The 26,245-nt window shown below is 41.2% G+C and overlaps 1 protein-coding gene, 1 long non-coding RNA gene and 1 other non-coding gene across 4 annotated transcripts in view; 2 read left to right on the top strand and 1 right to left on the bottom strand.

Moving 5' to 3' along the window:
* Positions 1-26,245, top strand: part of sorcs3a (sortilin related VPS10 domain containing receptor 3a) — a 296,809-nt gene that overhangs the window by 135,620 nt on the left and 134,944 nt on the right. Inside the window, exon 4 of the mRNA XM_088374786.1 lies at positions 8,466-8,624. Within this exon, the coding sequence (XP_088230912.1) occupies positions 8,466-8,624 (159 nt within the window). The remainder of the gene's footprint in view (positions 1-8,465; positions 8,625-26,245) is intronic.
* Positions 6,031-6,104, top strand: trnan-guu (transfer RNA asparagine (anticodon GUU)). Its single transcript has one exon. It is a non-coding gene; the product is annotated as a tRNA-Asn (tRNA).
* LOC148398651 (uncharacterized) overlaps positions 14,396-26,245 on the bottom strand; it is a 31,385-nt gene continuing 19,535 nt past the window's right edge. Inside the window, exons 2-3 of one of the 2 annotated variants that reach the window (XR_015858243.1) lie at positions 21,298-21,490; positions 14,396-15,398 (exon numbers count right to left, since the gene is read on the bottom strand). This is a non-coding gene — a long non-coding RNA (uncharacterized LOC148398651). The remainder of the gene's footprint in view (positions 15,399-21,297; positions 21,491-26,245) is intronic. The other variant, XR_015858244.1, reaches the window with a different exon arrangement.

Genomic DNA, 26,245 nt, shown 5'->3' with positions numbered 1-26,245 from the left:
AATGAAAACACAACAGCAAAATGTGGGTGATTAAGATTTGATCAATGGTTAAGGGCCATATTGTGACAACAGCTCTGTTTAACCTGCCATCAGACACTCCACTAAGTCTAATTGATCCGGTGTGATGGATGTAATTCATCCAGAACATTTCTTCTCTCTCTGATAGTGAGGGGATTTATGGCACCTTTTGAGAGGCATTTTTTTTCTCAGGCTCAGCTCCCTAAAAGGTACTCTTTCGGCATCCTAGTAATTTTTTTTCTCGCTTCATTTGATTTATTAACACATCATTGTGAAATGAATTACTAATTTATAAAATAATAAAATACTTTATAATCTTGTTTTATTAGGTTACATACAAAAAAAACTATAAAATACACAAAAAAGAAAGACCATAAATCTAGCTTGTGATTTTACCGCTAACTGAAAGTGTTACGAATGAATGGAGCGGGGCGACCAAATGCAGCTTGAACCAGGGTTTATTGAAGGAGAAAGGGAGTTGGAAGGGAGGTAGGTGGGCAAATAAAGACACAGACGGGATAGAGACTCACGGCCAGCAAACAGACAGACAGAAGTCCACTCGGACACGGAACAGATTCTGACTGTGAGCCTCCAGGCATGACCGGGGGCATATAGACGAGCAGGACAGGAACACTAGGCGCGGACACAGACGGGATACAACAGTAGACACTGACAAGGAGGAACACACGGGCAGGGTTTAAATAGATGAAACAACAAGAGGGAACGGGTGACAGACATTACGGTTATGAAGGGATGTGGCTGAGGGAAGTTGCCGGCCGAGTGTGCTCTAGTACGGGCGTGACAGAAAGAATGATTCATTTTCTACTTTTTTATATTTTGCATATTGATATTTGTTTTGTAATTATTGTGAGATACTGTGATATTTTGAGTAACATGACCAGTGTCATCACATCAATGAATATCATTGGCGTGTAATAAAATACTATTAAACATCATTGTAATTAATTTGTTTTTCATGTGTATGTCAAACTGGTAATGCTTTTCACAAATTGACAACTACGAGTAGTTCTCTAATGTCTAGGTTATAAAAGTTTAGTCACATTCATCACTCCACCCATCCATTTTCTGAACCCCTTAGCCCAGGGGTGGGCAAACGTTTTGACTGGCTGGCCGAATTTGGTTCTAAATTTTGATCGGGGGGCCGAACCAGGAGCAGATGGATGTAGTGTTTGTGTGAAGTAATAGAAATGACATGTAAAGGTCATTGCATAAAAGGTTTGTACTTTTAGTAGGTAGTAAAGCATGGATATTCAAAAAAGCTTTTTGAAAACAAATGCATTTATTAACAGCATTGAAAAAATATTTCACCAAAAAACTACTATCAGTGACTCTCATTAAATGTGACACTGTTATTATGAATAATAGTTTCCATCACTTCAGCGCCTGCAGGTCAGATTTATGAAATATGTTTATCTAATGAGGCAAAATCACATCAAACGGCAAACATTCTGACCAAATACATCATTTTGAAGAATCAGTGAAAGAATACTTCTAAATAAAGTAATAAAGAAATCAATAGTATTGTTGAGCTCCCTTTTTTGCTAGTGCATCATGGTCTGGGGTAAAATTTGTTGTGGTAATTCTTAGGATAGGGCCGAGGTGTCGGTCCGTTAACCTAGAGCTGTGATGGGCTTTGTTGACGTCCATGTGGCGGAACGTCTGCTCACACAAGTAGGTCGAGCCAAATTGTCCTCTCTTTTTTTTTTAAACACTCGGCATTCAGTGTCCACCTTTCTTTTCCTCGGGCCACTCATTTTAGTGGAAGGATTCCAGGGGAAGGTTTGTGGGTGGCATTAACGTAAAACTGTATCTGAAAGCTCAGCGCGCGAATTACAAAAATGCTGACGTCATAGCTCACACTCGAAATTCGGCACTGATGGAAATAGAGCGCGGAGTGCGCCGGGTCCGTACTGCTTAGTACGTACATGCACTTGTGAGTGTGCACCGAGCTTTCTGACACGGCTTCCGGGAGTAAATGCGCGGGCGGGCGCTTCCCCATCTCTTGGGGAAACATACTAATTGCATCCTCTGAGGATAACATCTGCTCTGCCCTCCACTCGGCCCTCACCCACCTAGAGAGAAGGGACTCGTACGTGAGATTGCTGTTTGTGGATTTCAGTTCTGCCTTCAACACCATTGTGCCACAACGACTCATCTGCAAACTCGGCAAGCTGGGCCTCAGTACCTACCTCTGCAACTGCCTACTGGACTTCCTCTGTCAGAGGCCTCAGGTGGTACGTGTTGGCAACAAAATCTCCGCCAGCATCACGCTGAGCACGGGGGCCCCCCAAGGCTGCGTGCTCAGTCCGCTGCTCTTCACCCTGCTGACGCATGACTGCACTGCGACCTACAGCGACAACCGCATAGTGAAGTTTGCTGACGACACGATTCTGGTGGCTCTCATCACCAAGGGCGACGAGACTCAGTAAAGGTTGGAGGTTGACCTTCTGACCGCGTGGTGCAGGGACAACAACCTCCTGCTGAACGTCAACAAGACCAAGGAAATTGTTGTTGACTTCCGGAAGGGTCACACCCAACACCTGCCGCTGACCATCAATGGTGCTGTGGTGGAGAGAGTGAGCAGCACCAGATTCCTGGGGTTGCACATCAGTGAGGACCTCTCCTGGTCCAACAACACCACGTCACTGGCAAAGAAAACTCAGCGCCGCCTGTACTTCCTGGGGAAACTCAGGCGAGCGAGTGCTCCTCCGGCCGTCATGACTACATTCTACCGTGGCACCATTGAGAGCGTCCTCTCCAGTTGTATCGCTATCTGGGGTGGTGCCTGCTCTGAATATAACATGAAGGCCCTGCAGCGCATAGTGATCACGGCTGGTAAGATTATTGGTGCTTCACTCCCCTCCCTGAAGGACATTTAGACCTCCCATCTCACCCGCAAGGCGACCACGATTGTGAGTGATGTGAGTCACCCCGCTCACTCTTTGTTTGATCTTCTGCCCTCTGGGAAGAGGTACAGGAGCCTGCGCTCCCGCACCACCAGACTCACCAACAGCTTAATTCTCCAGGCTGTTAGGATCCTGAACTCTCTTCCCCCTTCTGCGTAGTGTCCTGTACTTTCTGCTGTATGCTCACTTGCTCCATTTTTGCTCCTCTTATTTATTGTGTTATTTGTTTATTTATCATTTATTCATCACTCTTATTTATTCATTGTTTGTGCCTTCTTGTTTTTTATTTACCGTAATTTCCGGACTATAAGTCGCGGTTTTTTTCATAGTTTGGGTGGGGGGGGCGACTTATACTTATACTATATATGTTTTTTTTTCACAAATTTTTACTTGATTATTAAGACATCACTTAAAAGTACAGTTGACCACTTCCCATGTTATTTTTAGTATAGTTGATCACTTAACATGCTTTTATATCTTTATCTTGAACATTGTTAGAAAAATTGTATATATATGTTATCATGCGTTCTCTAATGAGTACTTATTCACAATGTTACTGTTCAGTATGCTTGCTGCTTTGCCTTGCTTATTCTTATCTTGTACAACAGAACAGAAGGATTACGGCTGGGTCAGGGGCGAAATGACGGTTGTGTCAAACAAGATGCTGCTGACAGCTCAGCGTCCACCAGAACAGATCGTGAAAACAACACGTCAAACGATGCGTCATGAACCTTCTGATCTTCCTTAAAGAACGTCACTTTCTCTTTTTATCTCTCGGGATATCGCTTAAACTGTTTTGCTGATATAGCCATATCTGCACGCAACAGTTTGTGCGTTACTTTTTGTTTCTTTTCTTACGAGACGAAGCCACAATCTCTTTCCCCCCCCCTTAAGGGCTAATCGTCTCACACTGTGGGTAGGGCATTTCCAAATAAAAAGAGCGAGGAGTGTAAAACAGATTTTTAGTGTAGTCGGACTGCTGTAAGTCTGGGTGCACTCCTCGCGAGAAAAGACTCAACATTCTGCCTCACTGGTTTTGTCTGCTGATCCTTTTTACTGATTTTGAACCTGACAAACATATTCAAAACATAAAAAATAGAGAAAACATCAAATAAAGCAATTAACACTTTAAAGCACCATATCCAAGTCCACTGTCTGTTTGCTCCTCTTATATTTATTATTATTATTTATTATTATTTGTTTATTTATCATTTATTCAACACTCTTATTTATTCATTGTTTATGCCTTCTTGGTTTTTTTTGTGTTGCTTGGATATGTGTACTATCTCACCGAGGGATAGTGGGAACGTAATTTCAATCTCTTTGTGTGTCTTGGTATGTGAAAAAAAAAATCGACAATAAAGCAGACTTTGTCTTTGATAAAACAACCAAATAAACAAAACAAAAAACTACATCCGAAAAAAAAAATATTTTCAGACGAAACTGGATGAGGGCGCTTTAAATTTCACCGTTGGCCGTGACTCATCAACTGGGTGGCCTTAAGAAAAATGGCACCAAAAAGAAAGTCATATTTTGCAAGTTACAAACTTCAAGTTGTAAAATATGCAGCTGAAAACAGTAATCGAGCAGCAGAAAGAAAGTTTGGAGAACCGTGATGTACCAATGGATTACTATTTCAAGTGACGTCATGGGCACCGCGCGGCGCGACCCACGTAAGGACGACTGGCATCATTAGCGGTGATCATTTCTAAGTGACACGGAGGACAAAGAGTTTAAAGGAATTAAGGATTTGGAGTGACATAGAAGAAAAACTTCTATGAAAAACTATTATGGCTTTTACGCACGCCCGGTCGAGTGGCTGTCCGCGAACGGTGCATGGGGCTCGGACATGGCCATTACGCACGCCCGGTCCTCTGCCGTGGAGCTATCGTCTCTGGAAGTCCACGCCGCCACACGCTTGGAAGTTTGTTTTGTGGAATAAAGAGCCGTTTACCAAACCCACGTCTGTCCTTGTACTTTGTTAACGCTACAATATAGTTATATAGTAGATCTGTGGAATAAAGACGAGGCTGACGTCAGGGCGCACGCGCGGCGATGTTGACAAAGGACGAGGAATTTGATCGATGGATTTAATGGATTTAAAGTGCACGGATGGTTTGATAATATTATTGCTTATATTATAGTTATTTGAAATATAGTTTATCTATCGTTACATGAGCCTGTGGAATATTTTGAAGTGCAAGCGCCCTCAGCCGCGCGCAGCCATTGTTGACAAAGAACGATCGATGGATTTAATGAATTGGAGTGACACCGATGGTTTTATAAACATGTTATTTATGTAATGATTGTCCTAAATCACTCTATATGTTATGTCAGGCCCGTTCTCAGCTCCTCATTTGTGTTTGTCACGTTAGCATACCTATCGTTTAGCCTGTTGCTATCGTATCAAATGATCGATGGATTTAATGAATTGGAGTGACACCACTGGTTTTATAAACATGTTATTCATGTAATAGTTGTCCTTAATCACTCTATATGTTACATCAGGCCCGTGCTCAGCTCTTTGTTTGTGTTTGTCACGTTAGCATACCTATCGTTTAGCCTGTTGTTGCTATCGTTTAGCCTGTTGTTGCTCGTTCATGACTGTTTTTGGTGTGGGATTTTGTCGAATAAATTGCCCCCCAAAATGCGACTTATACTCCGGAGCGACTTATATATGTTTTTTTTCACTTTTTGGGGCATTTTATGGCTGGTGCGACTTATACTCCAGAGCGACTTATAGTCCGGAAAATAAGTATTTATTTATTTATTTATTTATTTATTTATTTATTTATTGTTTACTTGTAAGTATATTGTGTACTATGTCTTGTCACCGCGGGATAGTGGGAACGTAATTTCGATTTATTTGTGTCTTGGCATGTGAAGAAATTGACAATAAAGCAGACTTTGACTTCGACTTTGAAAATGACCCAAAAAAAAGTTCAATAATATAATTTATTCAGGTTTGGCGGGCCGGATTAAACGGCCCCATGGGCGTACAAAAGTTGCGGGTATACTGGAACCTAACCCAGCTGTTTTAGGGCGGTAGGCGGGGTATACATTGAACTTAAACATACAGTAGCAAGTCTCTGTGGTGCAATTGGTTAGCACATTCGGCTGTTAACCGAAAGGTTGGTGGTTTGAGCACACCCAGAGATGTTTATCCTCTCTGAAAGCAAGATTCTGTATGTGGTTCACAACACAGATCTGACTGTAGATTGAACCTATACAAATTGATACGGTGGCTGAGCAGGAGGCAATTCATTTACCAACTCGTACTCTTATGCACAGCACTCAGATCAATCCCTGAATTTTAGCATTAATTGGCAAGCTAAATTAATCTCAGAGTGACACCCTAGACTCAGCTCCATTACTCTTAGGCCGAATTTGATAAGCATTTTGGCTCCTAATCAAAAGGTTGGTGGTGAGAGCCCACCCAGTTTTGAACTTGTATTCATTTGAATAAGCTACAAAGAGAATGTGTTAGTATTATAGTATTAATGTTCGAACTATAAAACAATTTTTTTTCTTGCAAAACTTCACTCATGTTTGGAGGGTTAGTTTCCCATTTGGGGATAAAGAATTCAGTGAATGAAGGATCTTTTAACTGAACTGATAATAACGATTGAGGCAAAAAAACAACAACTTTATTATATATTATTTATACTTACTCTTGTTCAGAGGTAGGCAGGAATACAGAGTGGATTTTGATCAACCAATAGGCAAATAGTTCAAGCCAAGACACCTTTAGGCCCACCCTCTCCTTTGCATAACATTTTCTGCAATGCATAAGGAAAGTATGTTTAAATGAGGGGGTGGTCTTAAGTGAATCTTGGTTTAACTATTTACAATGCCATTAGTGGTTGATTGACATGAGGGGCATAAGCTTTAAAGCTAAACGCCAAAGTCCATCCAAGTGCTATAGGTAAATGCATAAAAAAACATCATTTAAAAAAAAATGGAAAATGCCATATGTGCCTTTTTTTTATGCGCTTGCTTCCAGCACTTTGTTGGACATTAGCCTTTAGCTTGGCGCAATGCATGACAAAGAAAGCTTATATCCCACGAGGATAAAATGAGTGATCTTTTGCTATTTGTTACCTTGACGAACCAGTGACCACAAATCACTCAAATACAGCACTGTACTTAAACTAATACATAGCTGGTAATGTCTCTCTCTCTCTCTCTCTCTCTCTCTCTCTCTCTCGTTCTCTCTCTCTCTATCTATCTATCTCTATATATTAGTGCTGTGCACAAAAAAAAAGATTGGGCATGGCATATCAATTATCGATTTATTATTTTGCAGACTCAGATGAGATGTGTGACAACACTATTTTGTTTACATGGCAACTGATGGCAGTGCTCGTCATCTCTAACTTGTGAGGGAAATCAATGTTAAAGTGAAATCCTGCTTCCAACTAAGTAATCCCACTTCCTGCTAAAGGAGGATGAGCCTTTCACAAAGTAACGACAGCCATCAACGGGAGTTTGATCATTTGTTGGAACCAGCCAAGAACACAATCTACGGTTAGTTTGCAGTACAGAATGACACGAGCGGATGGATTTAAAATTGGACCAAAACAATAACCAGTTCAAGAAATGGATCAATGGTTTAAACCACCCTGGGCTCTGCTGCTGGCCAATGTATGGCGAAAGATCATGGGGATTAAGTAAGGTGGAGGTGCAGAGGACTAAACGGAGCCTCAGAGTGGATCAAGCATTTTCTGTTGCCAGTCTTCTTTCTGTAATGACCTCTCTTTGAATGTTAGGCAAGACCCCTCACTGTCCATTTTTAAAACTCGTTTGAAGACCCCTTTTTTTCTTTGTCCTTTGATTTACTGTACTGTAATGTATATTTTCTGTTTCAATTTATTGTTTTCACTGTCTTTGTGATTGTCTCATTGCGATATGTGAAGTGCTACATTACAGCTGCAGTTATGTAAATGGAGCTATATATATATATATATAGTTAAATTGTATTGTATTGTATAAAACAAACATGTACGGCATAGACATCAATACATACAGCCTTTACCGTGATGGTCTTTTTGTTAAAGCACAGATTATTAAATGAAGCATGTGGCTTGTCTTATATGGAGGACTAGCGGAAGTGCCAAAATTAAATAAATAAATACATGAATTTCATTTATTAATTAAATGTGAAATTAAATAAATCAAACAACTACATGAATATCAAATTAAATAATTAAATGCACCATTAAATAATTAATAGATATATGATTAATCAAATGTTTAATTTATTGATTAAATATGAATTATTGAAATGTGTCATTATTATGATTTATTAGAGGCAAATAAACAATTACATTCATTTTCATGCCCCTGTGTAGCAAAAACTAAAACTACTGTTGCTCGAGGTGAGAACACATCCAATCTGGCCAAGCACCTCCCTGACCAACCATTTTTTACTTGCACAGTTTTGGTCCTTATTTTATTTTTTCTGTGTGAAAGAAAAACAAACAATATAATTTCTTAACTTTTGTCTCCCCCCTCTATCAGATTATGGTGTTGACTGATCCTGAGTTTGAAAGCAGTTTGCTAATCAGCTCTGATGAAGGAGCCAGCTACCAGAAGTACCGCCTCGCTTTCTACATATTAAGCCTATTATTCCACCCCACTGAGGAGGACTGGGCCTTAGCCTACAGTCACGATCAGAAGGTAAGATCGAACGATATTTGATTTGAAATCTTTATTAAAAAAAAGAGACAAGAGTTTTCAATCAATTTAAAAAAAAAAATAACTCATTAATCTTGATGATGTACATTTTGACAAAAAAACCCATCATGAATTTAGATAACATGACCAGAGGAAGTATTATCTCCAGGCTGTTAGGGCCCTGAACTCGCTACCCCCTTCTGCGTAGCGTGCGGCACTGTTGCGCTAATTTCGGGAATGTCTGCTGTACGCGCACTTGCTCCTTTTTTTTTTCCTGCTCCTCTTATTTATTTATTTATTTATTTATTGTTGTGTTATTTATTCATTATTTATTCAGCACGCTTTTGTTATACTTGTTTACTTGTTTGTCTGTTGTGAGCCATGTCTTGTCACCGTGGGATAGGGGGGAACGAAATCTCGGTTTCTTTGTGTGTCTTTGGCATGTGGAGAAATTGACAATAAAGCTGACTTTGACTTTGACTTTAAGGTTTAACATTTTACAATTCAAAACAATAATCAAAACTACTACATAATACGCTTGGCAATTAATGATACAAGGAAATTAAGCAATAATAATTTGTACACAGAACAAAAATAAATTATGAATGAATGTACCCAAAGTGGTTCGTAATGCCTGCTATATTTTGGTCACAAGCTTTCACGATTTTACTCATATGAAAAAATAAATATGGCCACCAGTAAGTATTGCTCTAAAACAAAATGTACATTACTTAACTGTGTATTGTAGTGGTGGTGAAGCTGCACACCTTCCGGCTTGATCTGATTTGGTGGTAAAGGATCAGTCAGTGTTGGCACTGGCTATAGCTGAGCAATGCTACCCGCTGTGTCCTCCCTAACCCTAACCCTAACCCTAACCCTAGCCCGCACCAATTGATTGGGATGTTGCACAGTAACTAGCGGCGTCAATGACATCAATGATGTTTGTTTAGGTTTGACAAATCTCATCCACTTCCAAACTTGGAAATGTATCGTATTTTTCGGACTAAAAATCGCTCAGGAGTACAAGTCGCATCAGCCATAAAATGCACAACAAAGGGGGAAAAAAACATGTATAAGTCGCATCGGAGTTTAAGTCGCATTTTGGGGGAAATTTATTTGACAAAATCCAACACCAAGTACAGACATGAACCAGTAAAAACAGGCTAAATGATACGGTATGCTAATGTAACATGAACACAAACGAGGAGCTGAGAACGGGCTTGACGTAACATTAACAGTTATTCAAATAACTATAACATAAATAATACGTTTATCAAACCATCTGTGTCACTCCAAATCATTGAACCCATCAATCGAATTCATCGTCCTTTCTGTAAACAACGCCGCGTGTGCGGCGCACCGCTGACGTCGGACTCGTCGTCAGTTGCAATTCAAATTATTCCACAGGCCCATATAATGATATATAAACTATATATCAAATAACTATAATATAAACAACAATTTTATCAAACATCTGTGTCACTCCAACTCAATGAATCTATCGATCGAATTCTTCGTCCTTTATGTAAACAACGCCGCGTGTGCAGCGTGCCGCTGGCGTCGGACTCGTCGTCAGTTGCAGTTCAAATTATTCCACAATATAAACAACAATTTTATCAAACCATCTGTGTCACTCCAAATCATTAAATCCATCAATCGAATTCTCCGTCCTTTATGTAAACAACGGTGCGTGTGTGGAGCACTGCTGACATTGGACTCGTCATCAGTTGCAGTTCAAATTATTCCACAGGCCCATATAATGATATATAAACTATATATTATATAACAATAATATAAACAACAATTTTACTGAACCATCCATGTCACTCCAAATCATTAAATCCATCGGAATCTTCGTCTTGTGTCACTTAAAAAAATACAACACACGGCTGTTGACTCCGGAACTACGTGCGCCGCTGATGTCAGACTAGATATATCAAATAAATGTAATATAAACAACAATTTTAACGAACCATCCGTGTCACTCCAAATCATTAAATCCATCGCAAAAGCACCCTGGATCGCTGGATCCCCCCCCCCCCCGCTGCCTTCACGGTCTTGCCAGAGAATCGGAAACGACTGAAGTCTAACAACATAGACGTTGCTACTCTAAATAAACGACATATTAAGTAATTATAACATAAATAACAAGTTTATCAAACCATCTGTGTCACTCCAAATCATAAAATCTCCTGACTCCGGAAGTCAGTGTGTGGAACTCATTGTCAGTGAGGCTCCAATTATTCCACAGCCATAGTGCGCCCTCATGCGGTTTGAAGTGAAAATAACGTGGAGTGATCAACTACACTAGTAAGTCAGTAATGTGTTAATGATCAAGTAAAAATTTGTGAATAATTACACGTATCAATCGCTCATGAGTATAAGTCGCTCTCCCCACCCAAACTATGAAAAAACACACGAATTATAGTTTGATAAATATGGTACATTGCGAAGGCATGAGTTAGTGACATCATTAAGATGGTGTGGGTACACTGCAAGATTCAAGTACACCATAGAAAATTAACATTTTGAAAAATCCTGCACAGTCACAATGTATTATGTGTTTCAGAAGTGAAACACGGCACTGATTTCACTTGAATTGGGTCTCGTTTGTACTGAACCAAACCAATTCATACCCAAAAAAGTACCATCTTTGGTATTGAAGGTGGAAAAATCTACTCTTTTTGAATGACCAATTGACTAATAAAGTCATTGTACCTTTGTGGAGTTCCGAGGTGCTCATTGAGTGGGTGCAGGAATAAACACACACACTCATCTATCGCATCAGCAACACAACAAAGTATGTATTCCTATCAAAATATTCGAATACTAACAGTAAGCCAATTCTCTAAGCGAAGCTCCGTGTCACATCCTTCCCTAACTGCGAAGGTGACAAAAAACACATTTCCCTGACCCAGGCTTTATACAGAACATTTCAACAATAGGGCGTGCTTTGCTGTTTGTGTGTGTGTGTGTTCTTGGTTGTTGGCCGTCATTGATCAGCCCATTCCTGCTGCGGCGATAATTCAGGAGTGGTTGTGTCCTCTCTTCATAAGGCTGAAGTTTCACAGATGAGTATAATTAGTGGATGGTTTGATGTCCTTCAGCTGGACTGCAAACACAGAAGTTCTCTTGTCCTCCCCAGACCTTCTCAGTAAATTAAAATGAAAAGTACCGTATTTGCCGGTGTATTGGTTGACCTTTTTCGATCCAAAATCGACCGAAAAAAATCGACCTCGACTTATACACCGAGTCATAAAATTTAACTTCGTATTCATCGCTTCAAATGTGATGGTAACCAAGGCCGTTTCTCATGCATCTCATTGTGCGTTGCACTTAGAAAATTTGAACCGGGCGGCGTGCGCGAGTGCGCGGCCCGCTGGAAGTCGAATGAGGCGCCGCGACCACCTCCGCGGTGCTCATAAACAGCCGATCCGCTCGGCGGGGGCTATTTTCGGCCACTTGGCTCGTGCGCACGGCCTCCCGGATGTGCCGGGCGGGTGCGCGAGCTCGCCGGCCGCTGGAAGTCGAATGAGGCGCCGCAACCACCTCCGCGGTGCTTATAAACAGCCGATCCGCTCGGCGGGGGCTATTTTCGGCCACTTGGCTCGTGCGCACGGCCTCCCGGATGTGCCGGGCGGGTGCGCGAGCTCGCCGGCCGCTGGAAGTCGAATGAGGCGCCGCAACCACCTCCGCGGTGCTTATAAACAGCCGATCCGCTCGGCGGGGGCTATTTTCGGCCACTTGGCTCGTGCGCACGGCCTCCCGGATGTGCCGGGTGGGTGCGCGAGCTCGCCGGCCGCTGGAAGTCCAATGAGGCGCCGCGATCTCCTCCGCGGTGCTTATAAAGTGCCGATCCGCTCGGCTTGGAGCTATTTCCGGCCTCCCGTTGGTGCCGGGCGGCGTGCGCGAGCTCGCCGGCCGCGATCTCCTCCGCGGTGCTTATAAACAGCCGCATGCGCACGGCCTCCCAGAATTTGAACACATTTCGTCAATAAATTTCGCATATTGAATTTTGAAGTTTAATATAATGCAACAATTGAGCTCGACTTATACAAAGGATATATCATAAAATCGTAAATTTCCGTCGAATTTTAGGGGGTCGACTTATACACCGAGTCGACCTGTACACCGGCAAATACGGTAATTATTGCAAACAGTCCAACAGTTACCTTATGATCAGCATTAATGTGGTGGCTCCTTTCGGCTTTTCCGTTCAGGGGTCGCCACAGCAAACCATCTGTTTTTCAGATGGTCCGCATGAGAAGTTTTTGGCACATCTTTTTACACCGGATGCCCTTCCTGATGCAACCCTCTGCATTTACCCGGGCTTGGGACCGGCACAGGGAAGACACTGGCTTGTGCCCCCCTATGGCTGCATCTGGTTCCCTGACCGGGAATCAAACCCAGGCCGCGGCAGAGAGAGCGCCGCATCCTAACCACTAGACCAGGGGTGTCAAACTTATTTTTGTCATGGGCCGCATCATAGTCATAGTTTGCCTCAAAGGGCCATTAAAATTGTCAACCCAAATAAATGTATGAACATCTCTTGTATATATAGTATAGGCTACAAAAACAAACTGATGAATAACTATTTTTCAAAACAAAGACCAGTTTTTATTAGTCAATTATTAGTCATTGTTCAAATATTTAAAAATGAAATATTGAAATCAAATCAAATGTTTAAAAATAAAAATTATTAAAAAAAAAGAATGGTAATGAAAATTGCTAACAATATCTCTATTTTTTAAAAGTGAAAACAATTTGAAATTTTGGAATTGACATATGAATTCGATGCATAATTTGTCCTCGCGGGCCACCTAAAATGATTGGGTGGGCCGTATCTGGGCCCCGGGCCATGATTTTGACATCCGTGCATGAGACCATCAGGGACATGGTCAGCATAAATGTAAATTCCTTAAAAAGTAAATTCCAACAGTACCCATTCCTATATTCAAAATTATTTTATCGGTTTACATTGTTCATGACACTGTGTACACTATATGAGGTATCTGGCTCGCAATCAATTTGGTATGATAAATAAAAAGACAAATAGCAGCCACGTAGATTGAGTTGACTGATTAAATACACCTAAATAATGAAGACCAGTTACAAATCAAGAAACCGTTCAATAAGACTCTGATAGCTGAGACATGCTTTAGGCAACTCAAACTCAACCCATGCAGTCAGAGGCATTTGGTATTTGCATCATCATTTTGACACTGGCACTGGCTTCTGCTGCATTTTTTTTTTTATTCACCCTGAATGTGTCAACTGCAGAGATCCCAAGGGTCATTAAAAAATATGTTATTCATCAAGAGTTTACACAGATGCTAGTAGTCTCTTCATTCCCCTCTCAGCATTTACACATCATTTTGACATTCAACCCAGCAGCAAGTGGATTTTAAATGGTCGTTTTCAGCTTGCAACTACCTAATGATTTTCAGAGCATGTCTGTCTCTGAGTTTAATCAGCAGTAGATCTTAGGCTTTGGAAAAGTGTGGCTTTTAGTACTTGCATTTAGGAGTGAAACCCTATTCTGTACTGTTAGAGATTTGTTCACTCCAACTTATTTTGCAAGAACCACACGGGAGACAAGTAAGTCTTTTTGGACACCTGCAGGTGGAGAGTTCACTCGCTCCAGAATGAAGTCTGAACCCTCGTTCCTGCGAGGGGATATTTATTAAGAGAAACAGAGTGGGGGTTTGGGTAAACTGGCTAAAGCCCTTGTCCTCTAGTCTAAACATGTCAGGGGATGTTTTATGACCTTGTGATAAGGAGGACAAGGTAAGGTATTTATTACCTGTTGCATTCCAACATAATCCTATGATAAAGATAACCTGGAAAACCCTAACATCTCCCTCCTTTTTTATCATATGATTATGCTACCCCAAATAACAAAGACAAGTAAGAAAAAAAACACATATATATGTATAATCAAGAAAGAAGAATAGGAAAAATAAAAAACAACAAACAATGATAGCAACACTTTCCAGTGAAGATGAGGCATTACCTCAACACCCCAGATCAAACTTATTGTGTAAGCGAAAAACCTGCTGGTCAGATGTCATTAGCAGGAAAATTCTTACACGGCCCCTTTGCCACAGGCGACCAGAATGCTATCAATAATAAAAAAAAGAAAAAGAAAAACACAGAAACAGTACATCATTGTATCCATCACTTGCGAAGCATTTTCGATGGTCAAATCAACAAGTGTCCGTAATACATGCTCAACAGAACACCATCTACGCAATCCACGTCTCATTATCATCATCACATCTGTCACGTCTAAGAAGTTGTATATGTGCTCGCGTTTTCGTCAGCTGATGATGTTCTAGTCTGTAGGTGAGGTCTGTCACACACACTGGCGCACACACTCGTGTCCAGTTGGCAGGCAGCATCGGACAACTCTTGTGACCACAAAACCATGATCCGTACTGAACAGGCACGTGCACTCATAGGATGCAGGTGAGGCAGTGCCTCTAAACTTCTGGATGAAGTAGGTCCCGTCCGATGGTGCAGCCATGTTGGTAGTAGAGCCCTTACACCTTGAAAACGGCTCTCCCATCCTGGCACATAGCGGTGATGTCCAAAGCTCCCATCCAGTTTCCTCCTGGAGAGCAGTCGTCGTTAATGCATTTGTGGGTACTGTAACCTTGGATGCAACATGTGTAGTCAGCAAGACTTGGAATGGTCCCTCCCGTCGTGGCTGGCCCAGTTCCTTCTTTTGATGACCTTGATGTAGACCCAGTCTCCTGGATTGATGGGGTTGTCGACCTGTGAGGAGGAAAGATCAAGTGGCAGTAAATTTGTCTTTGACACAGTTTGAGCGTCCTGATCATATAATCTGCCAAGGACTGCTCTTTATCTGTTGCTTGCAACTCTCGTAGTCAATTGTAGTGCCCATTTAACTGGTAAATAGGAGTGTTTGCGGGAAGAGTTTGAACACCTCCTAATGATTCCCTTTAACCAAAAACTATTTATGACAGGGGCGTTCCCATTTATTGCCTCCTGGTTTGAAAGAGATTGTCTTACCCATGCCTTCTTTCTCCTCACACGCTCGTACCCACACAGGGTGTGAACACACACACACACACACACACACACACACACACACACACACACACACACACATCTGCACGCACACATACACAAAACGGCATACAAAGTTCAGACGAACGACAACAAGACTGTCACAATTTTACAGAGATTACTCACAAACAGAACACACAGACAAAGGGATTCTAATCCATCTCTCATGTAGCTTCTTTTGATAGAATCTCCTATCGGTAACTGTATAGCAGACGTTTTAGCATACAATCCCATACTCTGCTCTCTCACTTCTACTTTTTCATGTCGGTGCAGTCGTAGGTGGCCCCTATTGCAGTCATTGTCTTGTTAACTGTCGCCTTGTGACTCCTATGCATGATTGCGTGAATGTCAAAAATTGAACGTACCTAACTTTCTGACCATCCAACCTCCACTGTGGTACAAAAAACCTTACTATTGTATTGAGTAGGTACATTGAGCAACCTAGCTTCCTCCTGACTGCCAAATGTCCTGTTCTAAAATTTATATAACTCGACCTCTACGTCTTAAGGTTGATGAGCCAAAATATCAGATCTTGCTCTTGTTTCCTACCGTTTTAGCCTATTTGTTTTATCCAAATCCGTTCAATCTCTGATTATAATGCTTTTCTCTGTAGCCCTACGTATTTGTCAAATTTTTATTTATTTATTTATCAAATCTCCTCAGTTCTGTCAAACTCAGTGCACAATGAATCTCCCTTCCACTTTGAACCAAGCTTCACCAAATTTGGTAACGCCGTACCAAGGAGTGCGATTTGGTTGTCGGACACTCCAAGTCCATATCTTTTTGCCGCACGTCACCCTCTCAAGTTGGTGTTCTTTTGTTGTTGCTTCAGAGCGACCCCATCCATCACTCTTGAATGAGTCCATTGTTCAAATGAGTCAATTTTCATCATTGTGAGTTCCTCCGCTTTTCACTGTCTTTTCTCGTCCCCGAGGATGTTGTCTGTCCTCCGGAATGTACTTGTCCCCCTCCAAGCACAGGAGTCTTTTCTTGTCCTTTGCCAAAGGTCAAAGGTGCTTCAGAGCCAGGCACCATTTTGTAGTTGTTCACGGCTGCAGGCGAAGACTCGGATTGGGTTTCAGGGACCCTGACACTGAGAATGACAGGCTGGGACGTCAAACTTGTAAGAATATCTCCAAATGTAGCTGCTGCCATCAATTTGCTGGTAACATTTATTTACCAAACTTCAAATTATTCTAATAACAGCGGTCTCGTTTTTATATTGTAAATCCTGCAACTCATCCTATTTTTTGAGCTACATTTTATCTATAGTTCCAATTTAATCGGACAGTATGTTGTCTTCAGTATCATTATTGAAAATCAACTCATTGAGGTCTGCTTTCCACATCAAGCCCTGATCTGTATGTCTTGACCTCTCACATGTTATTGTCATGCTTGCTCAAAAATGTGACTTAGAGTATGGTGCTGTGAATTCTCAATCTCCCCAATGAAATTGGATCCCACCTCGTAGTTCTTATCGTTCTCATGTTCCTGTTAGCCTGCAATTGTCCAAATCAAAAATGTTTTCTTTTAACTGTCTTTCTTTTGAACCTCTAAATCTCTCGTGTTGCTAACCTATCTACACCAGAACAAAAAATTTACCACAGTATAACACCAAATGTATTCGAAAATTCATTGTCATAAAGTATTGTATTATTACTATCTTCCACTATCTGTCCTACTCACTCCCTCCTTTTGAGGCTTGGCAACGCCCATGCCTCACACCTTGACAAACGTTTTGGGAGAATGCGTTCTTTACTACATACAATTCCATCATCATTTAATTTGACTTACCGTAATTGCCGGACTATAAGCCGCGACTTTTTTCCAAAATTTTGGACCCTGCGGCTTATAGTCAGGTGCGGCTTATATAAGATTTTTTTCGTGATTTTTGTGATGACTTGATCACTTTTACTCTTAACACTATTATATACAGTAAAAGCTACAAAACAAACTGACAAATAACTCGTTTTCAAATCAGACGAGTAAAAACTGGTCAAATATTTCTAAAAAAAGCTATTATTAAAAGTGAAGACAATTTGCAATTCTAGTAATGACACACGAATTTGATGCACAATTTGTCTTCGCGGGCCACATAGAATGATGTGGTGGGCCGTATCTGGCCCCCGGGCCTTGAGTTTGACACCTGTGCTCTAAACCCTTTCTCTTACTCTGCCATATCACTCAGAGATTACACAAAGCAGTGGCGCTGTTTGGACAATCTGCATTGTAATTGTACTAAGTTCATCTTGTTTTTCCTTTTTTTAATCACTTCACTGGTTTCTTTTAAATCAAACAAGTTGTTTGATAATAACTTGTTTGATATAAAAGAAACCAGTGAAGTAATCTGCATTGTATTAAAACCCAATCAATCAGCATTTAAATTCAATTCTTCTGACATTTTGCTCACCAAAAACAGGTTGTAATGAATGTGAACTTTTAATGCATTTTATTCAGAAGGTTACTTTGAACCTTAAACGGCGGCGCGGCGTACTTATGGATTTTTACGGCCTCCGGCCTCCAGGAGGCGCTCTAGCAAGAAGCAAGAACGAGACAGGCGAAGAAGAGATAATGCGCCGAAGAAGACGTGCTAGTTTTTGTTTACATTTCGCGCATCACGCGATCAAGACGGACATTACTGAAAGGAAGCCTTTATACACAAACCGTCATCATGGGGGACAAAATAAATGCATATGATGCAGCTTTTAAGCCAAAGGCAGTCAATGTTGATGACATTATCTTGTGTCTACTCTGGAGCGTACTTATGGATTTTTACGGCCTCCGCTCTCCAGGGGACGCTCTAGCAGGAAGCAAGAGTGAGACAGACGAAGAAGAGATAATGCGCCGAAGAAGACGTGATCGTCTCGCGCATCACGCACACACCCACGTTAACACAAAGACAGGAAGCTTTTATACATAAACCGTCATTATGGGGGATAAAATAAATGAATATGATGCCGCTTTTAAGCTATACGTGTCGCTCGCTAGTTTAATATAATGTAGCACTTCGTGCATGAATAAGATTAGCATGAACAGAACCTCTTCACACTCGAAGAAATGCACAAAACCGACGACGAAAGAGACTGAGAAAGTGTGAGGCGAAGGATATCTAACGCCATTCCAATCGGACACTAAGGAGGAAGACTTGGTTTCAGTGCACAGGAGGAAGATGAAGACGGCTCTTTTTGTACTTTTACTGGTATGTTTTTTTTAACCAGCCCTGTTCGTGCTGTGCTACCGTGTTGCTGCTGTGTAACCGCCGCCATTACCGCCGCGTCTCAGTCACTTTGCTGTGTTAATTCCGTGTTGTTGTGGTATTACTGCCGCGTCGCAGGCAGTGTTTGGAAAGAAATGTTAAGGTATGTTATTAAAGCTTTAAAAAAAACTTTCTGTGTCCAGTCTTTCTTTGCTAATAACTCGCGTGCACACTTCCGCGTTGCTGCGGTACTACTGCTGCGTCACAGGCAATGTTTAGAAAGACATGTTCAAGTATGTTAAAAAGGCTTTCTATGTACTGTCTTTCTTTGTAAAAAACTCGTGTGCAAGTGCGGCTTATAGTCCGGTGCGGCTTATGTAAGAAAAAAAAAGAAATATCCCTGAATTTTAGCTAGTGCGGCTTATAATCCGGTGCGGTTTATAGTCCGGCAATTACGGTACTTTCCCAAATGCTTCTCAATTTCTCAGTTCACACATCTTCTACATGTGTTACTGGTTCTCCAGTTTTTTCTCTAGTTAATTATCAATCCAAAAGCTACGTGTTTCTTTCTAACATTCAACCTGCTCAAAATCACTCTTTCATCAGTCGCTCTACTAATTTTCTATAGTAGTCGCCAACGACTTCAACCATTCAACCTCTCATTCAGGCAATCATTCATCAATGCTCATCATATGCATCTCACACAGTCTCCAAAAAGGAGTCATACTATCACATTGGTCCCAATTCATCCAAGCTCACCACACAACATTCATATATCATTTTCAATTCAGGTTTCCTGGTAGAACAATCCACCAGTCCAAAAAAAACTTAACTAAAACAAACAACTGGCAAATTAATCTGAATTTTTTCTTTGTTTTTAAATTTGAAGAACTCAATCTCTCAGATTTAGCTTGCATTTAGAAGTTTGTATAATCTTATAACACAACCAATCAATTATTCCTATTAAATGTAGCATTGCAAAATCTTAAATTCACAATTTAGCTTCTTCCAAGTCCTGAAAGCATGTTCTGTCATTTTTTTTTCTTCTTCGAATTTCTCATGTGGGCTTGACACTTAACATGCACTAGTGTGGATTAGTTTCTGCTCACAAACAGATTTCTCTCTTTTCCTCTCATTTTTATCTGTCAAAATTGTTTCTGTTCTGTGGTGTAAATTGAATAGACAACAGTCTAGCAAATTTCTTTATACTAAAAGTTTAGCCAATCTTCATCAATTTGGGACTTTAACTTTAACACATACGCACACACATGCACAGCTCTCGCGTGCGGAAGGTAGGTCTCAGCAACAATGATTCGTCACAGGCTGGCCATTTCCTGTGGTCGATCATGAGCTGGTCCCTCCCATGCACACGAGGACAGCACATTCTAATTTTATTTATTTATCTTCTAGAAGCAAGTTGCATTTCTTTACCACTTGATTTGCATATTTTAACTTTAGTGTAACACAAATTGATCTCTAGTCATTTGTAATTTGCCACCTTACTATTATTGTTATTATTATTAAACTCCTCTTGCCCCTCGCTTGAGCCGCGGTTTGAGCTGCGGCCTTGCACCCGCTCACAGGGGCCTTATTGTGTCCTGGTCTGACGAACACTTATGACCTCATCAGTTTTCATCTTTCTAGCTTTTGTCTCTTGAATTTGTTCTCATCTCTTTGTGAAGATTTCAACCACACTCTAGCACTTCTACTACTTCTTCCACATTTCAAATTTTCTTGTACTCCATACATTTTCTTCCACTTCAGCATGTATTGCATACAATTAAGAAATCTACTTGCCATGAACTTCTCATCTCAAAGAAGAGCAGAGCAAGAGATTTACTGTTCTTATTTCCCATCTTAATTTTAGTAGTTTAAGGTTTTACAATTTTTTTTTTTTTCAATTTTTTTTTCTTTGAGGATCCTCAATGCAGGTTTAAATTGACCTTTCAACAAATTACTAGCCTGTATTAATGCCGTGGATCAATGCTAGAACTGCTATTTAGTCAATTTATCCTACCAGTCACACACTCAATCACACAAGTTATCCCTGCCTACGCGAAGTCCTCCTTTTAAAAAAAAGGAGCTGCTTCATCCAGTGAGGGGACTCTACAACAACCCCCACCTTCCCTGGGAACTAAAGACAACAGCCCTTGTCCCCAGCCCTGCCAACGCGAGGTTGTACTCTTTAGAACAGTGGTCGTCAAATAATGATCCACTGAGATTTTAAAACAGTTTGAGAACCACTGCTCCAAAAGAGACACCTCATCCAGAGGGGGACTCTTCAACACCCCCTCCTTCCACAAAATTTACTTTTTCCTGTGCATTTCTACCTTTTTACGCGTTTCACAAACAACAACACAATCACACAACTTCAGGCCTTTAACTTACTTGTCCCCTTGGTTTGTTGCACTGCCGGGTCCCGTCAATCCACCTCTGTCAGACGAAGGCAGACCTAAGATGCTGGCCCAGCGAAGAATTCTCTTCCCAGGACTTTCTTTTCCAGGTCCTCCAAATGGACGCTGGCTTGTCGACAATGCAGCACGTCCTCCTTCGTCAGCCAGATAGCGGGTATGAGGGATCCCTGGTTTCGGCACCAAAATGTTAGAGATTTGTTCACTCCAACTTATTTTGCAAGAACCACACGGGAGACAAGTAAGTCCTTTTGGACACCTGCAGGTGGAGAGTTCACTCGCTCCAGAATGAAGTCTGAACCCTCGTTCCTGCGATGGGATATTTATCAAGAGAAACAGAGTGGGGGTTTGGGTAAACTGGCTAAAGCCCTTGTCCTCTAGTCTAAACATGTCAGGGGATGTTTTATGACCTTGTGATAAGGAGGACAAGGTAAGGTATTTATTACCTGTTGCATTCCAACATAATCCTATGCTAAAGATAATCTGGAAAACCCTAACATGTACACCATCAACATCCATGGTGAGCCAATAGAAGCAAGCGGTTTTGTTGTAATTCTTGGTTCTCTCTTATGCCTTCAAAATTGGGTCTTTTTTTTTTTTCCTTGAGCATATTTACATAGTTTTGGGTTATATTAGACTCATACTGATCTTTCAAGACTAGCTCATCAGTTTTTGGACATAATTACTGATTTAGTCTCTAGTCTTCAGAAAATAAAATCAATGTTGTGGCCACCAAGTGAAGAAAATACATATGTTTTAAAATAGTTTTAGTGCGTGAAGTAAAGAAACAACACACTGAAATACTGTCTTTCTGTGTGTGTTCCAAAATTAATTTGCACAAAAGATTTAAGGTCGCTCATGGTGTGAGGCACAGTTGTCAAACTCCAGTCCTTATTTTTTGGTGTTTTTCCATTGTTTTTTTGTGAATTTTGTTGATTCTCCTGTTTATTTAGCTCAGTGACATAAAACTGACAGCTTTGATAATTAGTTCCCCAGCTCAGCCTAATTTAAAGAAAACATTTTTAGGAGGATGTTCCACATTATTAGGAAACTCATTGTCTCTAAGAATGATTTCTGCTGATGAAAAGCATGACATAGCCCCACGTCTTTGTGGAAAGGATGAAACTACTACTGGACATTACTGGGCATTTTGAGAAAATTACCCAGGAAAGCAAACTTGGGGATATTAAGGAAATATTTTTGTCAGGCAAATGCATCATATGCAACGCCAAGCATATATCACCAAGAGAAATGTTTTCATTGGGCTCTGAAATACTTTAATGTTCGAATAGACATTTTTTTTTTTTCCACTGATGAATACCGTGATACATTGGAAGGGCCGGCCAGTTGGAATAAGTTATGGAGGGTGGTGATTGGCCAAGCCAAATTTTATTCAGCATTGTTTTAAAAGCAACCATTGAACAAAGTGCTGAACAAAATTAAAGCTATAGTATGTATCGTAATTTTCGGACTAAAAGTCGCATTTTTTTCATAGTTTGGGTGGGGGGGCGACTTATACTGAGGAGCGACTTATATGTGAATTTTTTCACAAATTTTCAAAATTCCCCAAAAAAAGTTAAAATGCGATAAACGAACCGCAATGTAGCAAGGGATTACTGTAATTTGAATTTCAAATGACGTCAGTGGCGCGGCGGTTGTTTACATAAAGGACAAAGATTCGATCACGGGATGACGAAGATGACAAAGGGCCCCACGTACTACCAGCATCATTAGTGGCTTTGTTTGTGACACGGAGGATGAAGAATTTGAAGGATTTAATGATTTGGAGTGACACAGAAGGTTTGAAAACCTATTATGGCTTTTACGCACGCCCGGTCCTACTCTACTCTCTTTCACCTCCGTGGATGGAAGTCGGGGGTCGGCGCTCGGCCGGGTGGCTGTCCAGGGACGGTGGATGAGGCTCGGACATAGCTTTTACGCACGCCCGGTCCTACTCTACGGAGCTCTCTTTCACCTCCGTGGATGGAAGTCGAGGGCCGGCGCTCGGCCGGGTGGCTGTCCGGGGACGGTGGATGGGGCTCGGACATGGGTTTTACGCATGCCCGCTCCTATTCTACAGAGCTCTCTTCCACCTCCGTGGCTGGAAGTGCCACCTCCGGGGATGGAAGTCCACGCCGCCACACACCTGGAAGTCCACGCCGGGGCTTGGGGCCGTGTGGTGGTGAACTATTAATGTTATAGTTATTTGATATATTTTATTTCGTATAGCAACTTGTATATATTTTTAGCGTTACAGTTCAGTAGTTGTTGGCTCGTTGAACTCTGGCTTTGTTAAATAAAGAGACGTTTACCAAACCCATGTGTTTCCTTGTACTTTGTTAACGCTACAATATAGTTATATGCTAGATCTGTGGAATAACGACAAGGCTGACGTCAGGGCACACGCGCAGCGTTGTTGACAAAGGACGAGGAATTTGATCGATGGATTTAATGATTTGGAATGACACAGATGGTTTGATAATATTGTTGTTTATATGATAGTTATTTGATATATACTTTATATATCGTTATATGGGTCTGTGGAATATTTAGAATATGTAGACGTTAGCGGCGCGGCGCATACGCAGCACCGTTTCCATAAAGGACGATCGATGGATTTAATGAATTGGAGTGACACAGATGGTTTTATAAACGTGTTATTTATGTAATAGTTATTTGAATAACTCAGAATGTTACGTCAGGCCCGTTCTCAGCTCTTCGTTTGTGTTTATGTCACGTTAGCATACTGTTTATGTCACGTTAGCCTGTTGTTGCTCGTTCATGTCTGTTCTTGGTGTTGGATTTTGTCGAATAAATTTCCCTCAAAATGCGACTTGTACTCCGAAGCGACTTATATATGTTTTTTTTTTTTCCACGTTATTGTGCATTTTATGGCTAATGCGACCTATATTCCAGAGCGACTTTTAGTCCGAAAATTACGGTATGTGCTTGTTAGGATATACTGCTAGTCCATCAGAAGTTGCCACAGTAGGTTACTTGCATGATTTGTTTGCCAAAGTTTTTACTGCGGATGCCCTTCCTCAAGCAACCAAACCCACAATATCTGCACAACAGGCAGATAAGATAATGATAAGAGAGCCTTCTTCATTGCTGCCCCCACACTTTGGAAATCAATGCCCCAACCTCTCTATGCCTGCCCTGAACTCCTCACCTTCAACTGTCGTCTTCAGAATGTCATTTTTTCAAGCCAAACAGAACTACAGTCCTTCGCTACTATTTTTTTAAAGTAATTGGAATGCACTATTACACATACGCTATAATTAGTTGCCAACGTATTGAACTTCTAAATCCAGTCGGCGCACACTGGTGGCTACCTGCTGTAGTTCAACTAGATGCGAATGAGTTGATTGATTGAATGCCATGTGAAAAAATTGCTGTTTTCAAACTGTCCCTGAAGGGAACATCTCACAAGATAAATAGATGATAGATATATCCAATTTGTGACTGCATATTTACAACCGATTGCTCTCAGCAATTCCGTGCCAAATGGATGGAGTCATGCTGGCCTATTGAGTGAAACGACAATTGTGAAAATGTATCCACTTCTGAGGGCTCCATTAAATGGCGTCACTCTGTCAATGTATTTAATCCTGTGAAATAATCCCTGTTTTTAATAAATGTACCTTTAATCTGATTACATGTTTTTCTGTATATTTAATGGAATACAGTGACATTTTTTTGTGGAATACTACATAACACCGGTACATGTATTACTCCCAAGCCTGTCTGTAAATAGGGAACCCCCATTAGAGAGTTTTCTGACATACAGTGCTAAAGTGCTTAAAGAGGCAGTCTTACCCTGAGGAATTTTTTTTAAGAATACTGTATGTGTAAGCAATTGAAAAAAAATGCATTCTGCTTTCTGGAATAAGAGTTAAACAATAATAGTTAGTAATATTCAGCAACGTCAGTGAGGCGCCTTTGTCAATGAAAAAAATTAAATAATTAATGCCCTGCATGTTCTTTATGGTACATGAGTATTGTCACATGACCAAACCCAGACATCAACACTCAAAGCACACATTGGTTCATGCCGGAAATTCAGTGATGCTCAAATTTACCATTTGGAAATTCAGACAAACTCAGAGTAGTGCAAGGAAATTTCCGAAGACTTCTAAAGTTGGCGGTCGTTCAGCTGACTGATTACTGGTCGCGATTGATTTTGTAAGTGCTACATGCCCTTTAGTCATTCGGAATGGTGTACAGTACAATATAACAACCTCTAGAAGTCAGATGAAAACACAGGGCAGGAAGACCTGGCTTGGTCCCCAGATGCGGAAAAAAACTCAGCACACAACATGGTAAATGCATGTAACAATATAATCAATGATCTGCACCAAATGCAGCTTGGACCTTTATTGAAGGGGGAAGGGGGAAGTGAAGAGCAGGTTCACAGGCAGGACACGGGTTCACCGATAGCAGGCAGGGATCAGAAGTCTTCTCAGACAAAGAACAGAAGTCCTCTCGGACCGAACAGAATGTCCTCATGGTCAACGTAATCAAGCACACGGGTAAATAAACACTAGTACCGTGATCGTGAGCAGGGGAGATCAGGAGACACGGGAGGATCAGGAACGTAAACAGGAGCACACACTGTAGCATAACAGTACAGAATAGAATGAACCAGCAGGGAGTGACTGGCATTAAATATATGGTGTTAAAAAGAGGAACAGGTAACAGTGATTGGATGATTGCGCGACACAGAGGAAACGCAAGCAGGGAGGGGCAAGAGTGAAGACGCGGGACAGACACGTAACTGGGTACCATGACAACCAACAGACAACAACACACGGAATGTGACACTCACAAGAGACTAGCAGGTGGCAGAACGTGGCAAAAACGCTCAGCGTGGTCATTGGCGCGGCCGAAGAATGGAGAAATGACAATTGGAAGTTCTGATATCT

The sequence above is a fragment of the Syngnathus floridae genome, chromosome 4 (genome assembly GCF_059516105.1).
Source record: "Syngnathus floridae isolate MCC-2025c chromosome 4, RoL_Sflo_1.0, whole genome shotgun sequence".
Classification (NCBI taxonomy): Eukaryota; Metazoa; Chordata; class Actinopteri; order Syngnathiformes; family Syngnathidae; genus Syngnathus; species Syngnathus floridae.
The sequence above is the reverse complement of the archived record's forward strand: the minus strand, read 5'-3'. Positions and strand labels throughout refer to the sequence as shown.